Below are 15,571 nucleotides of genomic sequence, written 5' to 3' on the forward strand. Positions count from 1 at the left end.
GAAAATCAGCTTAAAAAGAGGGAAGATTTATTTTGGCTCCTGGGCTCAGAGGTTCTGGTCCACGGTCAGCTGGCTCCGGGGGAGGTAGGGGTCATGATGGGGCAGAGCTGCTCAGCTGTCGGTGGCCAGGCAGCACAAGGGACAGGGGAAGGGACAGGGCTGGGGCTCCAATGTCCCCTTCAAGGGACGCCACGAGAGCCCAGGATGTAAAACTGAGTGCGAACGGTTCCATGCTGTCCTCCTTCGTCGCCTGCCCATTCTGAAGACAGGTCCTCACAAGGTCATCAGAAAAGCCTCTTCCAAAACCAACAAGGAGACCTGTTTCTAGCTTCTCTCTCATCTCAGAGCACCATCTTTGGGAGGCAGACGTCCTCAGATTCTTTATTTCTATTCTATTGGAGGGACCCTGGCGAATGGGGACAGGGAAGGATGGCAGGGTCGTTAGGAGTTTGCGCTGGATTCAGCCACACCTGGATTCAGGTCCAAGACTGGCTGCTGTGCCACTCTGGGGAAATTACTTAACCTCTCTGAGATTCAGTTCTTTTGTTTGCTGAGCGCGTTAGGAGGCTCTGATACCTGGCTACTTGTGTCTGTTGGTGGTCCAGCAGTTCCCCTTCCCTCTATTCACTCATCAATAAGTATTACTTGAGCATCTCACCTCACTATTCTAGGTGTGAGGGACACAGCAGTGAACAAAAACAGATTCAAAATCTCTGCCATCTGAGGGCTCATGTCTAGTGAGTAGAAATAGATGATGAACCCAGACCTGGATGTTGTATTAGAAAGTTAGAAGTGATTGGGTAAAAACGTTAAGCATGAACGAGCGTCCGAGACGCCGGGAATGGGAGAGAGACGTCACCATCGCCCCACTGCTTGGTAGGTGGCGATGATCACACTTTGCAAGGTCCTTTGAGAACGACACTTCATCCTGGGAACTGTCCGGCTTCATGGGGCTCATCTTACGTGAGAGGCAGGATAAGGACCCACCACCTGTGCCTGGTGTCTGCCCTGCCATGATGCCCCCTGTCACTCTATTTGACCCCAAGGTAGCCATGGCAATGGGAAATGAAAGGTCCCCTTCTGTGCACTGGGCCTGCGGCTGTCTCCCTAGGGGACATGAGCCAGCATCTATGAGGCGCACCCCAGGGGCATGCCTACGGACTTGTCTTGCTCTCTAGCACCTTCTTTCCAAGTTCTGGACGTTTCCTGCAAAAGGCAGGAAAATAAAGCCTCTCCCAGCCCAGACCACTGATTCCCCTCTCCAGGTCGGTACCCTGACTCCGGGTCTCTGCCACCTTCTTCCGGGCCAAAAGAAAGTCTTTGGTAGCCCCTGTGACCCCGGAAACTTTTCCGAGATCTGGGGAATTGGCTGTCTCTATTTATTCATAATTAACCAAAGCCTATATTTGCAGCTTATCAGCTTTTGAATTCAGTAAATAAAGAGACCAATCTCCCGATGCCATGAATATTTCATTTTGGAGATGACTGCATGAATATTGTATTTGGATATTATGGCCTGGGACGTCACATTAAAATTGCAAGGCAATGACATTATCCCATATAATGGAACATGAAATTAAAAAGCTGAGCCCCGGAAGGAGCAAATTACTAGAAAAGTTTCTTTCTCTTCTCTACAGGAATCCTGCCCTTCCCCCTCCTCCTCCTCCTCCTCCTCCTCCTCCTCCTCCTCCTCCTCCTTCCCTCTTTCTCACAGTATGATTTCCATGTAAGTTTTCATACAAGTCATCTAAAATCTAAAGTTTGCAACACAGTTCCGTGCACCCACTGGGCATTATTGCAACATCAGCACTAGCCAGAGCCGAGGTAGGATCTCCCTTTCCTAAACTCGGGGCTTGCTTGAAAGTCCAGTTGTGTCTCCACGCAGTGATACTGTGACCGTGATGAAAAACCCTCACCAAGTCCCTCCCCAGCAAGGACACGGCTTTGCTAATGCGCTTCATTTTACATGCGGAAGATGCACTGGGTAAGAATGAGACCAGGAGGTTGGATACCTGGGCCTTCCAGATGGTTCTGCCCTGGGGTTGAGTCCTCTGTGCATCCTTGGAAAAGTCCTCAGCCTTCTCTGGGCTTCTCTGTCCACATCTGGAAGGTGACGCCTGCCCCACACCCACTTCTGGGTGTAACAGTGACTTCCAGCTGTAATCCTGACTGGGTCCTACGGTCAGAATTCAGCCTAGAGAGGTTTTATTTATCCAGAAATGCTTTTTCTTCAAGGCCTGTGAGTGCCTCTCGGAATGCGCACTCTCTACCCCTCTGTGGTGGGAACCATGGCTCGGGTCATCTGAGCCTCTTCACGGTTTCCGTTTCTCCTTTCTGGCCAATCGCTGCCAGCATCTAACTTCAAATCCAGATCTAGCCCAACTTTGCAATTATGCCAAGAGGAAAGCTGAGACCCAGAGACCTCACCTTCCAAAGTCACCCAGCTGGGGGGGAGATTTTCAGGCCCGAACAAAAGCTGGCGCCAGAGGCTGGTGTGCACCGGGAGCTGGGGCAGGGGAACGGGAGAGGGTGCTCAGAAGGGGCGTTGCTGAGATGGACTAGAGCAGCCCAGGTTCCCGGATGTGAGGGAGGGGGCTCCACGGGCTGGAGAAGCAGGGTTCCTGGGCCTGGAGACCTCTGGGCTATAAGAGCCCAACCTAACGACTAGTTCCCTGGTACAGGGACCCTCCCTGCTTCTCTAGTACCCCCACGAGGGCCCAGCACCGTGCCTGGCACTCAGTAGGTGTACCATAAACATTCACAGTGAACACTCCTGTCTCAGCAGCTCTGCCCCCTGAGGAGCTCTGGGTTCTGCATCCACAAAACAGGAAAAGCCAGTTCTATCCCACCTGCTTCACGGGGTCCTAAGGGAGATGACCAGACCTCCATTTACCTCCTGGAGTAGAAGTTCCTGATCGGGGGGTTCACGGGGAGCACTCAGGGGTCTGTGGCCTGGATGGGAACAAAGCCATACCTTTACTTCCTCCGAAGTCTAACTGGACATAGATGCCAAACGCAGCAGTACTTACAGTAGCTGAGTTGGACACGGGCAGCAATCATGTGTTTCATATTACGGCAGAGATGGCATAGACCCCTTATGCTCGCTCTTCTGCAAAATTACAGGTGTCCCTCAGAGGTGGAGCGCTTGCCTGGCATGCACAAGGTCCCCGGTTGATCCCCAGCACTGCAAAATAATAATAATAATAATAATAATTATTATTATTATTATTATTATTATTATTATTACAGTAGGTATTAGACCTGCCATGATCTCTTGTTTCATGTGTTCACAATGAAACATCCTACGTTTGGTATTTTGCAATGGGGTGTATAACGTGTCAATCAAGAAGCGGTCGCGGTCTGGGGGTGTGGCTCGGGGGTGGAGCACTTGCATCCGAGAGCACCATCCTGAGATGAGGGCACAGGCTGCGTCCACCACGACAGCCTGGCCCAAGCAGGTTCCTTGAAAGGTCTCTGGGGAGGAAGCAGGCATAGCTGACCTTCGTGGCCTCGATGGTGCCGGGCAGGTATCCTGAGCTCTCTGCGCCTCAGTGGCCGCAGACGTGAAGTGGGGCCACCCAGGAACCTGCCTCACGGGCAGCGCGCCCCGCTTCCCTGCGAGGCCAAGACGCAAACGCAAACTGACCCCGGTTCTGCGCCTGGAGCTCAGGATGTGCCCGAAAAATCCCGCTGTGGCTATGAGGGGTTTTGTTTGTTTGTTTGCATTTGGGCTCTGGGTGGACCAGGGCACCTTTGGGCTCAGGGCCACCTCGTCTCACCCAGGTTCATCCGGAAACAAGGCCTGGACCGGCTCTTCCTGGAGTGCGACGCGCACATGTGGCGCCTCGGGGATCGCAGGATCCCGGAGGGCATCTCGGTGGACGGCGGCTCCGATTGGTTCCTGCTGAACCGGAAGTTTGTGGAGTACGTGACGTTCTCCACGGACGATCTGGTGACCAAGATGAAACAGTTCTATGCCTACACGCTGCTTCCCGCGGAGGTGAGCGCAGGAAAACTTTCCCGGGGTTGAGGAGGGACGGGGGGGCTCTAGCCACTGGCTGCAGTGCTGGTCCCCAAACCTGAGCCGAGGACAGGGAGCCGCACCTGCCCCGGGGCCCTTGCAGTGGCAGAGCCTCTGGTCGCACATCCAGTTTGCACCAAGGCTATAGGGACTGGACGCTCGGGGTCTCCACCATCCTGCATGTGCCTCTGCAAAAGGTAGAAAATGGAGCGCTCGCTGGGCATTTGGCCCCTATTGAGTATAAAAACATCCCAATGTACTGATTTTGTTAGAATAAGGCAGTTTATTGCTGTTTTACAGAAAATGTTGTGAAAAAATTACAAACCCCTGATATCTACCAGATTGATCCCCCGTACCCCCATGTTGTGCATGTCTGTACAACTGGGTAGCCTTGACCTTTCAGGACATACCCACATTGACTTCGGAGTGACCTCTGCAGTCACCAGTGCTGTAGTAACCACCTTTTTGACACCCAAGAATTCCTTTATCTTCTTTGAATATAGCTCTGTCACTCCCTGATAGAAAATAGTGTCGGCTTCATTGGTCAGATCTCAGAAATACAAGAGATCCCAGGGACGGCCAGCCAGGGACGCCTACACTAGCCCCTGTGGCCACCTGCCCAGGGCTCAGCATTTTCCCATTAGGAGTATTTGAACAGCTCCAGGATCCTGAAACCGCTTTTCAGACTTCAGGGGGCAGGAAGGCCTGCAGTGTGAACTTGCCCAGCCCAGACCCTCCAGACATGGGTGGGATCCAGTTCAGGAGTATTGTCACTCTCAGGCCATCAGCCTTGTAGATCTGGGCTCAGCGCTTCTAGATTCATCCCTGTGACCCCTACGTCACTTTCATTCAGAAAACTCCAGAGCTGGGTCTGTGGCTGTGGACCCTCTGACCTTTCTTTTAAACGGTCCAGTCTTTCTCTGGTGGGGGCAGGGACAGTGTCCAGCTCCAGAGAGGGCTGACTGCCCATGTCACTCCACAGAGACAATGAGCTTGTCATCACTGAGCCAGCCGTGACTCGTCTGCACACGTGTTAAGTCGTCAGCTTTTAATCCTATTTCAGTGAAAAGCACCTTTTCTCTCCACTCCGGCCCCCTCTTCATCCATTATCTTGCAGGGAGATTTAAAAGGTCACAGGGCAACGGGCAGTTGGGTCCTCCGCCCTCAGCTTGATGGAGGATAGGTGGCTCCGTGGGCTTGTAGAGGAGCCAAACTTAAACCCAGGTTCTGGGGTGTGTCCTTCCGCATCAAAGGACGGCCACCTACCGGCTTGGAAGAGATCCTCCGAGAGCTCAGGTGGCCTCCACCAGCTGCTGGGGGGAGTGGGGGGCACCCTCGCTGCCCCCACGCAGGGCACCCCTCCTCTTCCATTCCTGCGTCTCAGCTGTGCCCTCCCTTCTCCTAGACACCTCCTGGGGACTGGCTGAGAAGAAATCTGCAGGCTGTGCCCATACACTTGTGACAGGCAGACACATATTGCCCAACGGCTTCCCTTAGGGACCAGAGAGCCGGGGAGCGCGTTCTGGTAGCTGGGATTGTTACAAAGAGTGTGGAAATGGGAAGTGTCCCTTTGTCTCCCACACCTACCTACCTCTCTCTCTCTCTCGGTGTCTCAGCAGCTCTGACCACCATGTCCCCTCTCTCCTGCCCTCACTCCCAGGATGCCTCTCTTAGAATCATTGCAGGAGGTCGGACGGGAGACCCAGGACTAGAGAGAGACAGGACCCCTGCTTCAGCCCCACGGACATCAGGCATCCTGCCCTTCCTTAGGTTGTCCTGCTGAGTGGCAAAGACAGGGCCCTTCAACCCTAGGCTGGATGGCACCCCGGGGTCGGACCGCCTTCACCCAGGGGTGAAATGCCAGTGCACATGTCCTTGGTACCAAGCTATCTCAGACCTGAAGCCTGTCGCATCCAAATCTGGCCCTTTAAAAAGCCCTCTTGACTCAAGGTTCCCTGAAAATTGTCCCCATACTGGCCTCTGCCCCCTCCCCTGCATTGACGTACCTGAGAGGCTTCCTGTCGGCTGAGCTCGCTGCACATGCCTGGGGCGATGGGATGTCTTGAAATCAGGTGGAGACCCGGAGGAGAGGCAGCGCTGGGGCTGGGGGACACTTCTAGGTAGAATCCAGCCACCGAGTGGACAGGCCTGGCAGTTGTCCCCAAGACTCTCCAGGAGCGCTCCTTGCCGCTGGAGGGCCTCGGGAGCCCACCTGGGGGAGGCCGGGGAGGGCTGAGCTGGGCTCCTGTCTCCCCACAGTCCTTCTTCCACACGGTCCTGGAGAACAGCCCTCACTGTGACACCATGGTGGACAACAACCTGCGGGTCACCAACTGGAACCGCAAGCTGGGCTGCAAGTGCCAGTACAAGCACATTGTGGACTGGTGCGGCTGCTCCCCCAACGACTTCAAGCCCCAGGACTTCCACCGCTTCCAGGTGAGCCCCGCCCAGACCCCAGACCCCGCCCACCACCACCACCGCTTCCAGGTGAGCCCCGCCCAGACCCCAGACCCCGCCCACAACCACCACCATTTCCAGGTGAGCCCCGCCCAGACCCCAGACCCTGCCCACCAGCGACCTCTGAGGCCTCCAAGGAGCCCCGAGGCCGCCCCACCCCTCCATGACCTGCCCTGGGACTGCTGGTCACAGCAACCCCTTCAAGAAAAGAGCCAGCACTAACTGAGCACTTACTGCATACGGGGGCTGGTCTAACCATTCTGATGAATCGACTCATTAAACCCCGCAAAACACATGTAGGATTCCTTCTGAGACAAACTGAGGCACAGAAACATCAAAACCCTTATCCAAGGTCAGACAGCCCACGGTATCTGTCCCCAGGGGCCGTTCTTGTCCTCTTCTCTGCACTACCTTTCGGGCACAATGCCCTGGAAGGTTATTAAAAACGTATCTCTGAACACGAACTTGAACTTACAGAGGGCAGAGTTTTAAGGCAGGCTTGACACTGTGCCTGGATCCTTCTGCGTTGTACCCTGGGGGTGTTTAGCAGCCGTCCTTGGCCTCCTCCACACACTAGATGTACCTTCCAGCTGTGACAGTCCCCAAATGCCTCCAAACATTGCCACATGTCCCCTGGAGCCAAACTCGCCCCTGCTTGAGAACCGCCACTCTCCACCGAGGTCCACAAACGTGTGTCTCTGTGGTATCACACTTTGGAAAAATCTGACGCGTGGCCAGGTTTGGAAACCACCCTGCTCCATGAACTTGAAGGAGTAACGAGAGGTAGAAATGTCATTACCTTCACAGCTGTCTCCGCGCAGCCTAGCAATTTACAGTTCTGGGGACGTCAGAGGCAGGAGGGAGGTCACTGCTCTTCTGCTTGCTATGAGCCTGGGGGAGGGCTCCTCAGCTCCACTCCTGCCCAGGGGAAGCTCTTCCCATCCCTGGTGTGGCTGGGAAGCGTGGCCGGGAAGTGTGGCCAGGAAGGGACAGGGCTCTGCAGCTTCTTCCTCCCCTCCCTCAGACCACAGCCAAGCCCAAGCTGCAGCCTGCACAAACCGAGCACCATGAAATGTTCAACCAAACCAGACCGAAGTCCCTAGAGCCACCCCGTGGTGATGGCTTGGGGCTTCCCAAACTGCCAATTTGGAGGGACCATGGGGACAATTGATAGAAGAGAGCCAGGCTGTAAGCCAGCCAAGGTGTCCCTGCTGAAGTGTCCAGGGGAGGACACGCCCTGCCTGCCTGGCTCCTCAGAGCAGGGCGGCGGCCCCCGGGCACTGCCATCACCAGCAGCTCAGAATGCAGAGGCTCAGGGTGCTCCACACCTCCCAAGGACCAGCGGGGACCCCTGGAAAGGTCCCTGGTGACCTGGGTGCTCTCATGTCGATCTGCCTGTGCCAGGGACGTCCTCAAACCCTGGTTAATTAGGCAGGAACCCGGATGATGTCCTGACTCTGTCCGTGCAGAAAGGACCTGCCGCTGCCCTGGCTGCAGAGAACCATCACCATCTGAGAAGGTGGCCCCGGGCTCCGCTCCCCCAGCCCCCGCGTCCGGGGCCACTGTGGTCCCTGATGAAGCCTGGCTGGCTCAGCGAGCACCCAGCTCTGTCTTTCCCAGTAAACAAAGATCCACCGTAGAGCCAAGGAACAGCTGCCCGTGAGGAGCTCGGAGTTCTTGTTCAAAGAGGACGATAAATATAGAAATGTGCCCTTTCCCGAGAGCAGGCTGTGGCCAGAGAATGGCAGGAGGAGAAAGAAGCCTGTCCAGACGCTAAGACTGGTCTTCTCCCTCCGGAAAATGAAGGCTGACGGGCCCCCGGGGAGACAGGCCCCCAGTTGCAAGCGGAAGCGGTCATGACGGTCACGTAGCCAGAGCAGCTGACGGCCTGGCTGAAAACCCATGTGGCTGTACCCATTTTAAGGATGAGGAAGCCGGGGCCAGGGGGAGTTGGGGGGTGGTCACCAGCTGACTCAATCAGCTCGATCGTAGAGTGACGAGGTTCTGGAGACACTGGACCTGGGGACAAGCCTTACGAGTTGGCTCCCTGTGCTCCAGTGTCCTCATCTGAAACACCTGGCCGGCTGAGTCACTGGGGGGATTCGAGGCTGGGACATCGATGCAGCGCCTGCCTGTAGGACGTGCTTACTGGTCACTGTCATCATTATTGTCGCTATTCATGCACAGCCGTGCTAGACCCAAAGTTAGGTCCTCGAGGGACAGGGCTATTTTTTATTTGCTTCTGCAGCCCTAGACCAAGGGTCAGCCAACTGCAGCAACCCCACCCCCTCCAGGGGGCATCTGAGCTCAGCCCTGGCCAAGAAGAAGTTTCCCTGGCTCACAGCCACGCCCATGATCGACAGTTTTGCCCCTGGCTGTTTCGATGCTGCAAAGGCAGAGTGAGCGTTTTCAAAGCTGTGTGCATCTACTCTCTGACCCTTTCTTGAAAATGTTTGCCAATCTCGGCCCTAGACGGGTCTCGAGGCTGGTAGACAGCAGGTACTCAGTGTTCTTTTTAACCCTTGACCCTGCATCTTCTACTGATGGGCTGTGTGTCCTTGGATAGAGTCCCTGCCCCTCTCTGGGCCTGTGTCATCGAGGGCTCAGTTTACATCAGTGGCCCTCACTCTCAACTTTTCTTTTGGAGACATTAAAATACAGTCTCTCAGCCCCACTCCTGAAGGTCCTGATCCGTGACTCTGGAGCGTGCCTTGTGAGTCTGCAAGGCAGTCCAAGTGCCAGGGAGGCACTAGGGAGTGGTGGGGACTGTGGCAGGCTGAGGAGCCCCGTGTCCATTCCGCGCTCGCTGGTTGCTCCCATGTGGGACGTGGGCCTGAGGCTGCGGGTCTAATGCTGTTTTCTGTTTCCATGAATCTCGCCTTTTTAAATGCTGCCAGCTAATTCAATTTTAAAATGTTCTGTTGGGCAACTGAAATACATCTGCAGGCGGTATTTGCCCTGGACAACTGGTCTGTGACCTCAGCTAAATGATTTCTGAGCTCCAGCCCAGCCAGAAACATCCAGGATTGAATTTATTTAACAGTCACTGAAATGATACATACTAAGTGTCCGTCATTGCTTTGCCCATATTAACCCATTCATTCAGGGTGCGCATCCTCCTTCTTTTTTAAACTTTATTTTATGATGATTGCTCAGTCATTAATTAGACAGATGAATGGGTTTCAATGTGACGGTTCCATAATGCATGTCCCTAATAACCCCCTGGCCCTCCCCTCCCCCACGCCCCCCAGCCCCCCTTCTTTATCCCTAATAGTTGATCCTGTCTTTTCTAGTTATACCTTTTCGTTTCCACATATGAGAGAAAACACGCGCTACTTAAACTTTCCCTGTCTGGCTGATTTTATTCAACATGATGGCCGCTGGTTCCATCCATTTTTGTGCAAATGACATTTGCATTAACATTATTAATGGTCAAATAAAATTCTATGGTGTCTATATACATTTTTTTTTTACCCATTCATCAGTTGATGGGCATCTAGGCTGAGTCATACCTTGGCCGTTGTGAGAGTGACATAGTAAACGCAGTCTACAGGTGTCTCTTGCTAACCAACTTCCTTTCCTTCAGGAGTGTCCCCAGAAGTAGCTCCAATTGTGGATCTGTTTTTCGATTTTTCATAGATGTTTTACCCCCCAGGGCACGTGTTACTTTTTTTGCAGGGAAGTGTTACTTTTCCCCCACATCCTAGGCCGGCCTTTGTTATGTGTTGGTTTGGGGTTTTGTCTTGATAGTAGCCCTTTGCCCTGGGGTGAGATGGCATCTCTGGTGAAGTTTTAATTAGCATTTCCCTGTTGGCTCTGGGTGTTGAGAGTGTCCTCATGTATGTATTGGCCATTTGTATTTCCGCTTTCGAGAAGCGTCCCTTCAGATGGGCTGCCCAGTTATTGGCTGGCTGCTTTGTTCCCTTGTTATCTTTGGGGGGTTATTCGTATATCCTGGACGTTCATCCTCCATCAGATGAATGGCTGGCACAGATTCCTCTCCCTTTCTGTATCTGAGTCTTCGCTCTGTTGACTGTTTTCTTCGCAGGGCGCAAGCTTTATAATTCCAGGTAATCCCATTTGTCAATTTTCCCTCCTGTTGCCTGAGTTGCTGGAGTCCTGTTCAGGAAATTGTCGCTGTGCCGATATCTTGAAGCGTTCCCCTGTTTTCCTTGGGTGGTTTCAGCTCCTCAGGTCTTGCAGGAAGCTCTTTGATCTGTTTGGAGGTGGTTTTTGTGCAGGGTGCGCTCGAGAGAGCAATCTAGTCTGCGTCTTCTCTACCTGGATGGCTTTGCCCAGCCCCTCTCACGCTCCATTCTGACCCATGTTCCAGATGAGGAAACCGAGACCAGGGAGGCCATGCCGTGTCAGAGCTGGGGCTTAGGCCAGCCCTGCTCCTGACCGCGGGGTGCAGCCTGAGGTCCCCGCAGTCGCGGGCTGATGCGGTTTTCTCCCTTCCTCTCCGAGCGCAGCAGACGGCGCGGCCCACCTTCTTTGCGCGCAAGTTCGAGGCGGTGGTGAACCAGGAGATCATCGGGCAGCTGGACTACTACCTGTACGGGAACTACCCGGCGGGCACCCCGGGCCTGCGCGCCTACTGGGAGAACGTGTACGAGGAGCCCGACGGCGTCCACAGCCTGAGCGACGTGGCGCTGTCGCTGTACCACGCCTTCGCCCGCCTGGGGCTGCGCAGGGCCGAGGCCTCGCTGCACACGGACGGCGAGAATAGCTGCCGGTGAGTGGCCGGTGCTGGGCGCTGGGGGTGCTGGGGTGGCTGGGTCTCGGGGTGCCGGAGGTTGGGGGGGTACTGGGGTGTGGGAGTGGAAGCCCCAAGCTGCAGATCGGGGTACCCCCTCTTCCAGGGCTGCACCCCCACCCCGCACTTCAACTTTCCTTTGTCCCCCGGTGATCTCTGCAGCCTGGGGGGCTTTCCAGCTGAGCCACCCTCCCTGCTTACCTTTCCCTTTGTCAGGATGCTGGTCTAAGTTGACTGTTGGTGGCCTTGGGTCCTCTCCTCTGTGTACCTTAGAGGGAAGCTTTATGTCCACATTGTGTTCGTCTTGAATGGAAGGTCACCGTGACAAAATACAATTTTTTTTGTACTTTTCATGATGGAAAGTGTGGGTCATGCACAAAATAGGAGAGTGGGACCCCGTGCTCCTCTCTGTCAGCCCCAGCGGGTAACCAACCAGCTCCGCAGCCTGAAGGCACCTGAGTCTCCTTCTTGCCTCCTCCCAGAGGAGTTTGAAGCAAACCTCAGACGTCCTGTGGCTTCGGCCTCAAATGTTCGAATTTCTGTCTCTGTCTCCGATGCTCTCCTGCCCTTGTTCTCCTCCTCCTCCAGCCTCCTTTGAACAGCGTAGCAACAACAAAAATGTACACTGAGCCTCCATCCCTTGTCTCGGCTCCTTCCTCTTTGCCCCGCCCTCCCCTTTTCTCGGGGAGGGAGGAAAGGGACTATTCTGTCCCCTAAACCCTGACAGTACACACAGGGTTCCTGTCTGCTTCTGCCAACCTGCCGCCATTTCCATTCCCGCCTTATTTCTCTGAGCCTTCCCTCTCCTTTCTGTCTCCCTGTGGGGTTTGGTTTAAAGGGAGACCAGCGTGGGTTAGGAGCCCAGGACCTGCACTGTGAACTCAACTCTCTTTCCTAGCTGTTGACCTCGGGCAAGTCATGAACCTCTCTGACCCTCAGTTTCTTCTTCTGTACAATGAGAATCCTCATCATCATTCCCCAGATGGTATTGTGACGTTTAAAGTAGAAAATGATTGACAACCAACCTCATGAGCGATAGCATATTGTCTTAGGTCGACAGTTTCACATAGGAAACGCTCAGTCCTGTTCCTGGCTGCTGTTCTAGGTGCCATTATATCAAGAGGTGGAAACTGGTCAGCTGACCCTGCTGTGTGGTCACTGGCTACATGAACCACTCACGGCTATCTCAGTGACCCCACCGTCACTGCATTGCCGACCTTTGCCCAGTCATCAGAGCCACCCAGGTGCCACCTCCCCTGGGAAGCTTTTATAAGAGCTTTGGATGATAGCCCCACCCCCACACACACACCTCTCCAGAGCAGCAAGTTCGGGGACTTCACTTCCAACGTCCCCATTGTGTGTGGCTGCAGGACCACAGTGCCCTGGCTCAAGGTCACGGAGACCGTGACTTCCCCTCCAGCAAGCCTGGCGCAGAGTCTAGATCTCTGAGCCACAGAATGGATCCCCGGTGCCCAGTGCTGTGCGGCACCCCTGGGAGTCAAGAGTCACCCAGGAGCAGTTTTAGTCAGGAGCTTCCTAGAATGTACAAGATAAGCCACCCGATGGGACATTGCAGAAGACACCCCGATTTATTGAGCGTCGTTGAGATGTCCACCCGGTGCGTGCTCTGGGATGAAGGGAGCCACAGAGCTGCCTGGGGCCTGGAACCCTTCGGCTTCTACCTCATTTTTTATTTTGATGGAACCATTGGGCCCCGCGGTGGGCAAAGCCCTGTGTTTATGAAGAGGAGCCTGCGAATGAATCAGGACAAAAGACCCTCATCCCCGGGGGCAGAGGAGGACGGATCACTACCCGGGAAACAGTGAGCAAAACCCATCCTCCTGCATCCGGGCATCTGTGCACCTTGGGTGTGTCCAGAGTGAGGCCTGTTGATTTTATTCTCATCATAACGTAACGCATGGGCCCGGCAGACCCTGCGGGAATGTGTGAACTGGCAGATTCAAACATTAAGAGAAGAAGAAAATGAAGACACTCATGATCCATCCCCAGGAATCAGCATGTCGGATTTTATGACAGGTCCTCACACTCATGCCCTCCAGGGGGACAGGCAGGCAGCCCGGGCCAGTCAGTGTGGCCCCCCCCAGGGCAGGCTGACCCACCCACCTCCCGCACCTGTGCTCCATACAGTCGGCTGCAATGCAGAGTTGGAGCTGTGAAGAAGTCTCCTGAATTTTCAAGGGAAATCAAAACAAACCAGCTTTTATGTCACTCTCCTAATTAAATAAGGGGAGTAAAATACCTTGGGCCAAACGCATGCGTCTGTGGTACCCTATGGGCCTCTTGATTTTGACTCTTCTCTTAGAAAACTCACCTTTTTAATTACCTAAGTACCAAATATGGTGAAGAGGCCCCGCAGAGCTTTGTGCTCTCTTTCGGGTCACCTGTTCCCTAGATGTACCTCAGAAGGTTCTAGAGAAACCTTTCTAGGTCTCACCTTGGGCCAGGCTCTGGGTTAGGCACTGGCTCCCACAGACCAGGCCCCTGAGCTAAACCCTTCACATTCCAGTCGAAGACAGACAGATCCCCAGCACCAGCAAACAGGAGCAAATCAATTGGAATAAACCCTCCAGGAGGGGGAGGTAGCTCAGCAGTAGAGCACTTTCCTGGCATGTGCAAAGCTCTGAGTTCCATCCTGCAAAACACACATAAATAGAAATAAATAGCTGTTCTGCCGAGAGTGAAAATAGTCACGAGACAGTGAAGAGTTAGTGACTTAGGGTTCCTCAGACAAGGACGATCTCTCCATCATGTAAGACAGAGCCAGCCGCGCACTAAACAGCAGGAGAGCTTCCCCAGCAGACAGGATATCCTGTGCAAAGGCCCTGAGGCAGAAGGAACTTCTGTTCAAAAATTCAAAATAAGCTGCCAGTGGCTCGAAGGTGGTAGATTTGGGACAGAGAGAAGCAAACCAAGGCTAGAGAAAGAGGCAGGGCTTCATAGCCCAGGTAAGAAGTCTGGCTGCCACCGCAAGCATTAAGCGCACCACTTGGGGCGTCTAGCAGGGGGTGAGGGAGGTGACTTCCGTGAGAATAGGTTGTAGCACACAAAAGTAAAACGAGATCCGTTGAGGAAGTCCCTGCATCACTCCCCGTGGGGAAGGACGGTGGCTTGGACGAGGGTTCTGGCGGTGCCAGAGGGGAGTGGAGTGGACAGGGGATTCAGGTGGAGACAAGAGGGTTCCATGGTAGAAAGAAGGGGAGGGAGGAGTGGGAGAGCTGCCCAGGTGTGTAGGGAACCCGACCTTGATGGCTCTCTTGACCTTGATCAGCGCTCAACACGGGCGACCACTCTCTTCTGCAAACACTTCCTTCTTCTGACCCCCAAGGCAAAGCCCTCCTGCCTTTCTCCCTCCCTCCACGGCCCCCCACCTTCCGGAACAAGCTCTGACCGTGCACGCTCATGGCTTAAACAGCAGCAACGTGAACAAGTGGTCCTGCAGAGATGAGCATTTCCTGGAGCTCTGGTCTGTGGATCAGCCTGGCAGATTCCCTGACCGGGGCTGGACACACTCCTGCGTCCTCAGTCGGCTCCGTGTCAGTAGGGCGGCTCTGTGGCTCTTGGCTGGGAATCACTGGCTGATTGACCCGGGCCGGCCTCGGCTGGGACACCTGCAGTGGCTGTGTTCCCACTGTGTTCCCTCCAGCAGGCTAGCTCAGGCGCGCTCTCGCGGTGGTCACTCGAGAGCAGGGAAGCACAGGAGACTTCAGGAGGCTTGGCTGGGGACAGGCCTGACACTCCTCCCGCCACCTGCCAAAGCAAACTCAAGAGGTGAGAAAGTGGCCTGCCCCCCTGGTGCAAGGAAGCCGGCAAAGTTACCTGGACACAAGAGGCTGAGGGGCCTTTGGGACACTGGTGCAGGTGACCACAGACTTCCAGGGCTCCATCTGTGCCGCCCATTACGGAGTCAGAGCCACAGTGACTGTTTACACTGAAATCAAATCAAATTAGGCAGGTGCAGTGGCGCACGCCTGTCATCCCAGCAGCTCGGGAGGCTGAGGCAGGAGGATGGCGAGTTCAAAGCCAGCCTCAGCAACAGCGAGGCACCAAGCAACTCAGTGAGACCCTGTGTCTAAATAAAATGCAAAATAGGGCTGGGGGTGGGGCTCAGTGGTTTAGTGCCCCTGAGTCCAATCCGTGGTACTCTGCCCCCCCAAAAAATCATATAAAATTAAAAATGCATGTCCTCAGTGACAACTAGCCCTATTTCCAGTGCTCAGTCATCCCACGTGGCCAGCGGCTACCATATTGGACAGAGCAGATATAAACTATTCCCATCCTCTTAGAAGCTCCTGCCTAGACTTGGCTGCAGCCTTCGC

At 54.5% G+C, this 15,571-nt stretch overlaps 1 protein-coding gene across 1 annotated transcript in view; it reads left to right on the forward strand.

Annotated features, from left to right (window-relative positions):
- Xylt1 (xylosyltransferase 1) overlaps positions 1–15,571 on the forward strand; it is a 241,212-nt gene that overhangs the window by 208,416 nt on the left and 17,225 nt on the right. Inside the window, exons 7-9 of the mRNA XM_071605760.1 lie at positions 3,784–4,000; positions 6,281–6,457; positions 10,951–11,213. Of these exons, the coding sequence (XP_071461861.1) occupies positions 3,784–4,000; positions 6,281–6,457; positions 10,951–11,213 (657 nt within the window). The remainder of the gene's footprint in view (positions 1–3,783; positions 4,001–6,280; positions 6,458–10,950; positions 11,214–15,571) is intronic.

This window comes from Marmota flaviventris, chromosome 19 (assembly GCF_047511675.1).
Source record: "Marmota flaviventris isolate mMarFla1 chromosome 19, mMarFla1.hap1, whole genome shotgun sequence".
NCBI lineage: Eukaryota > Metazoa > Chordata > Mammalia > Rodentia > Sciuridae > Marmota > Marmota flaviventris.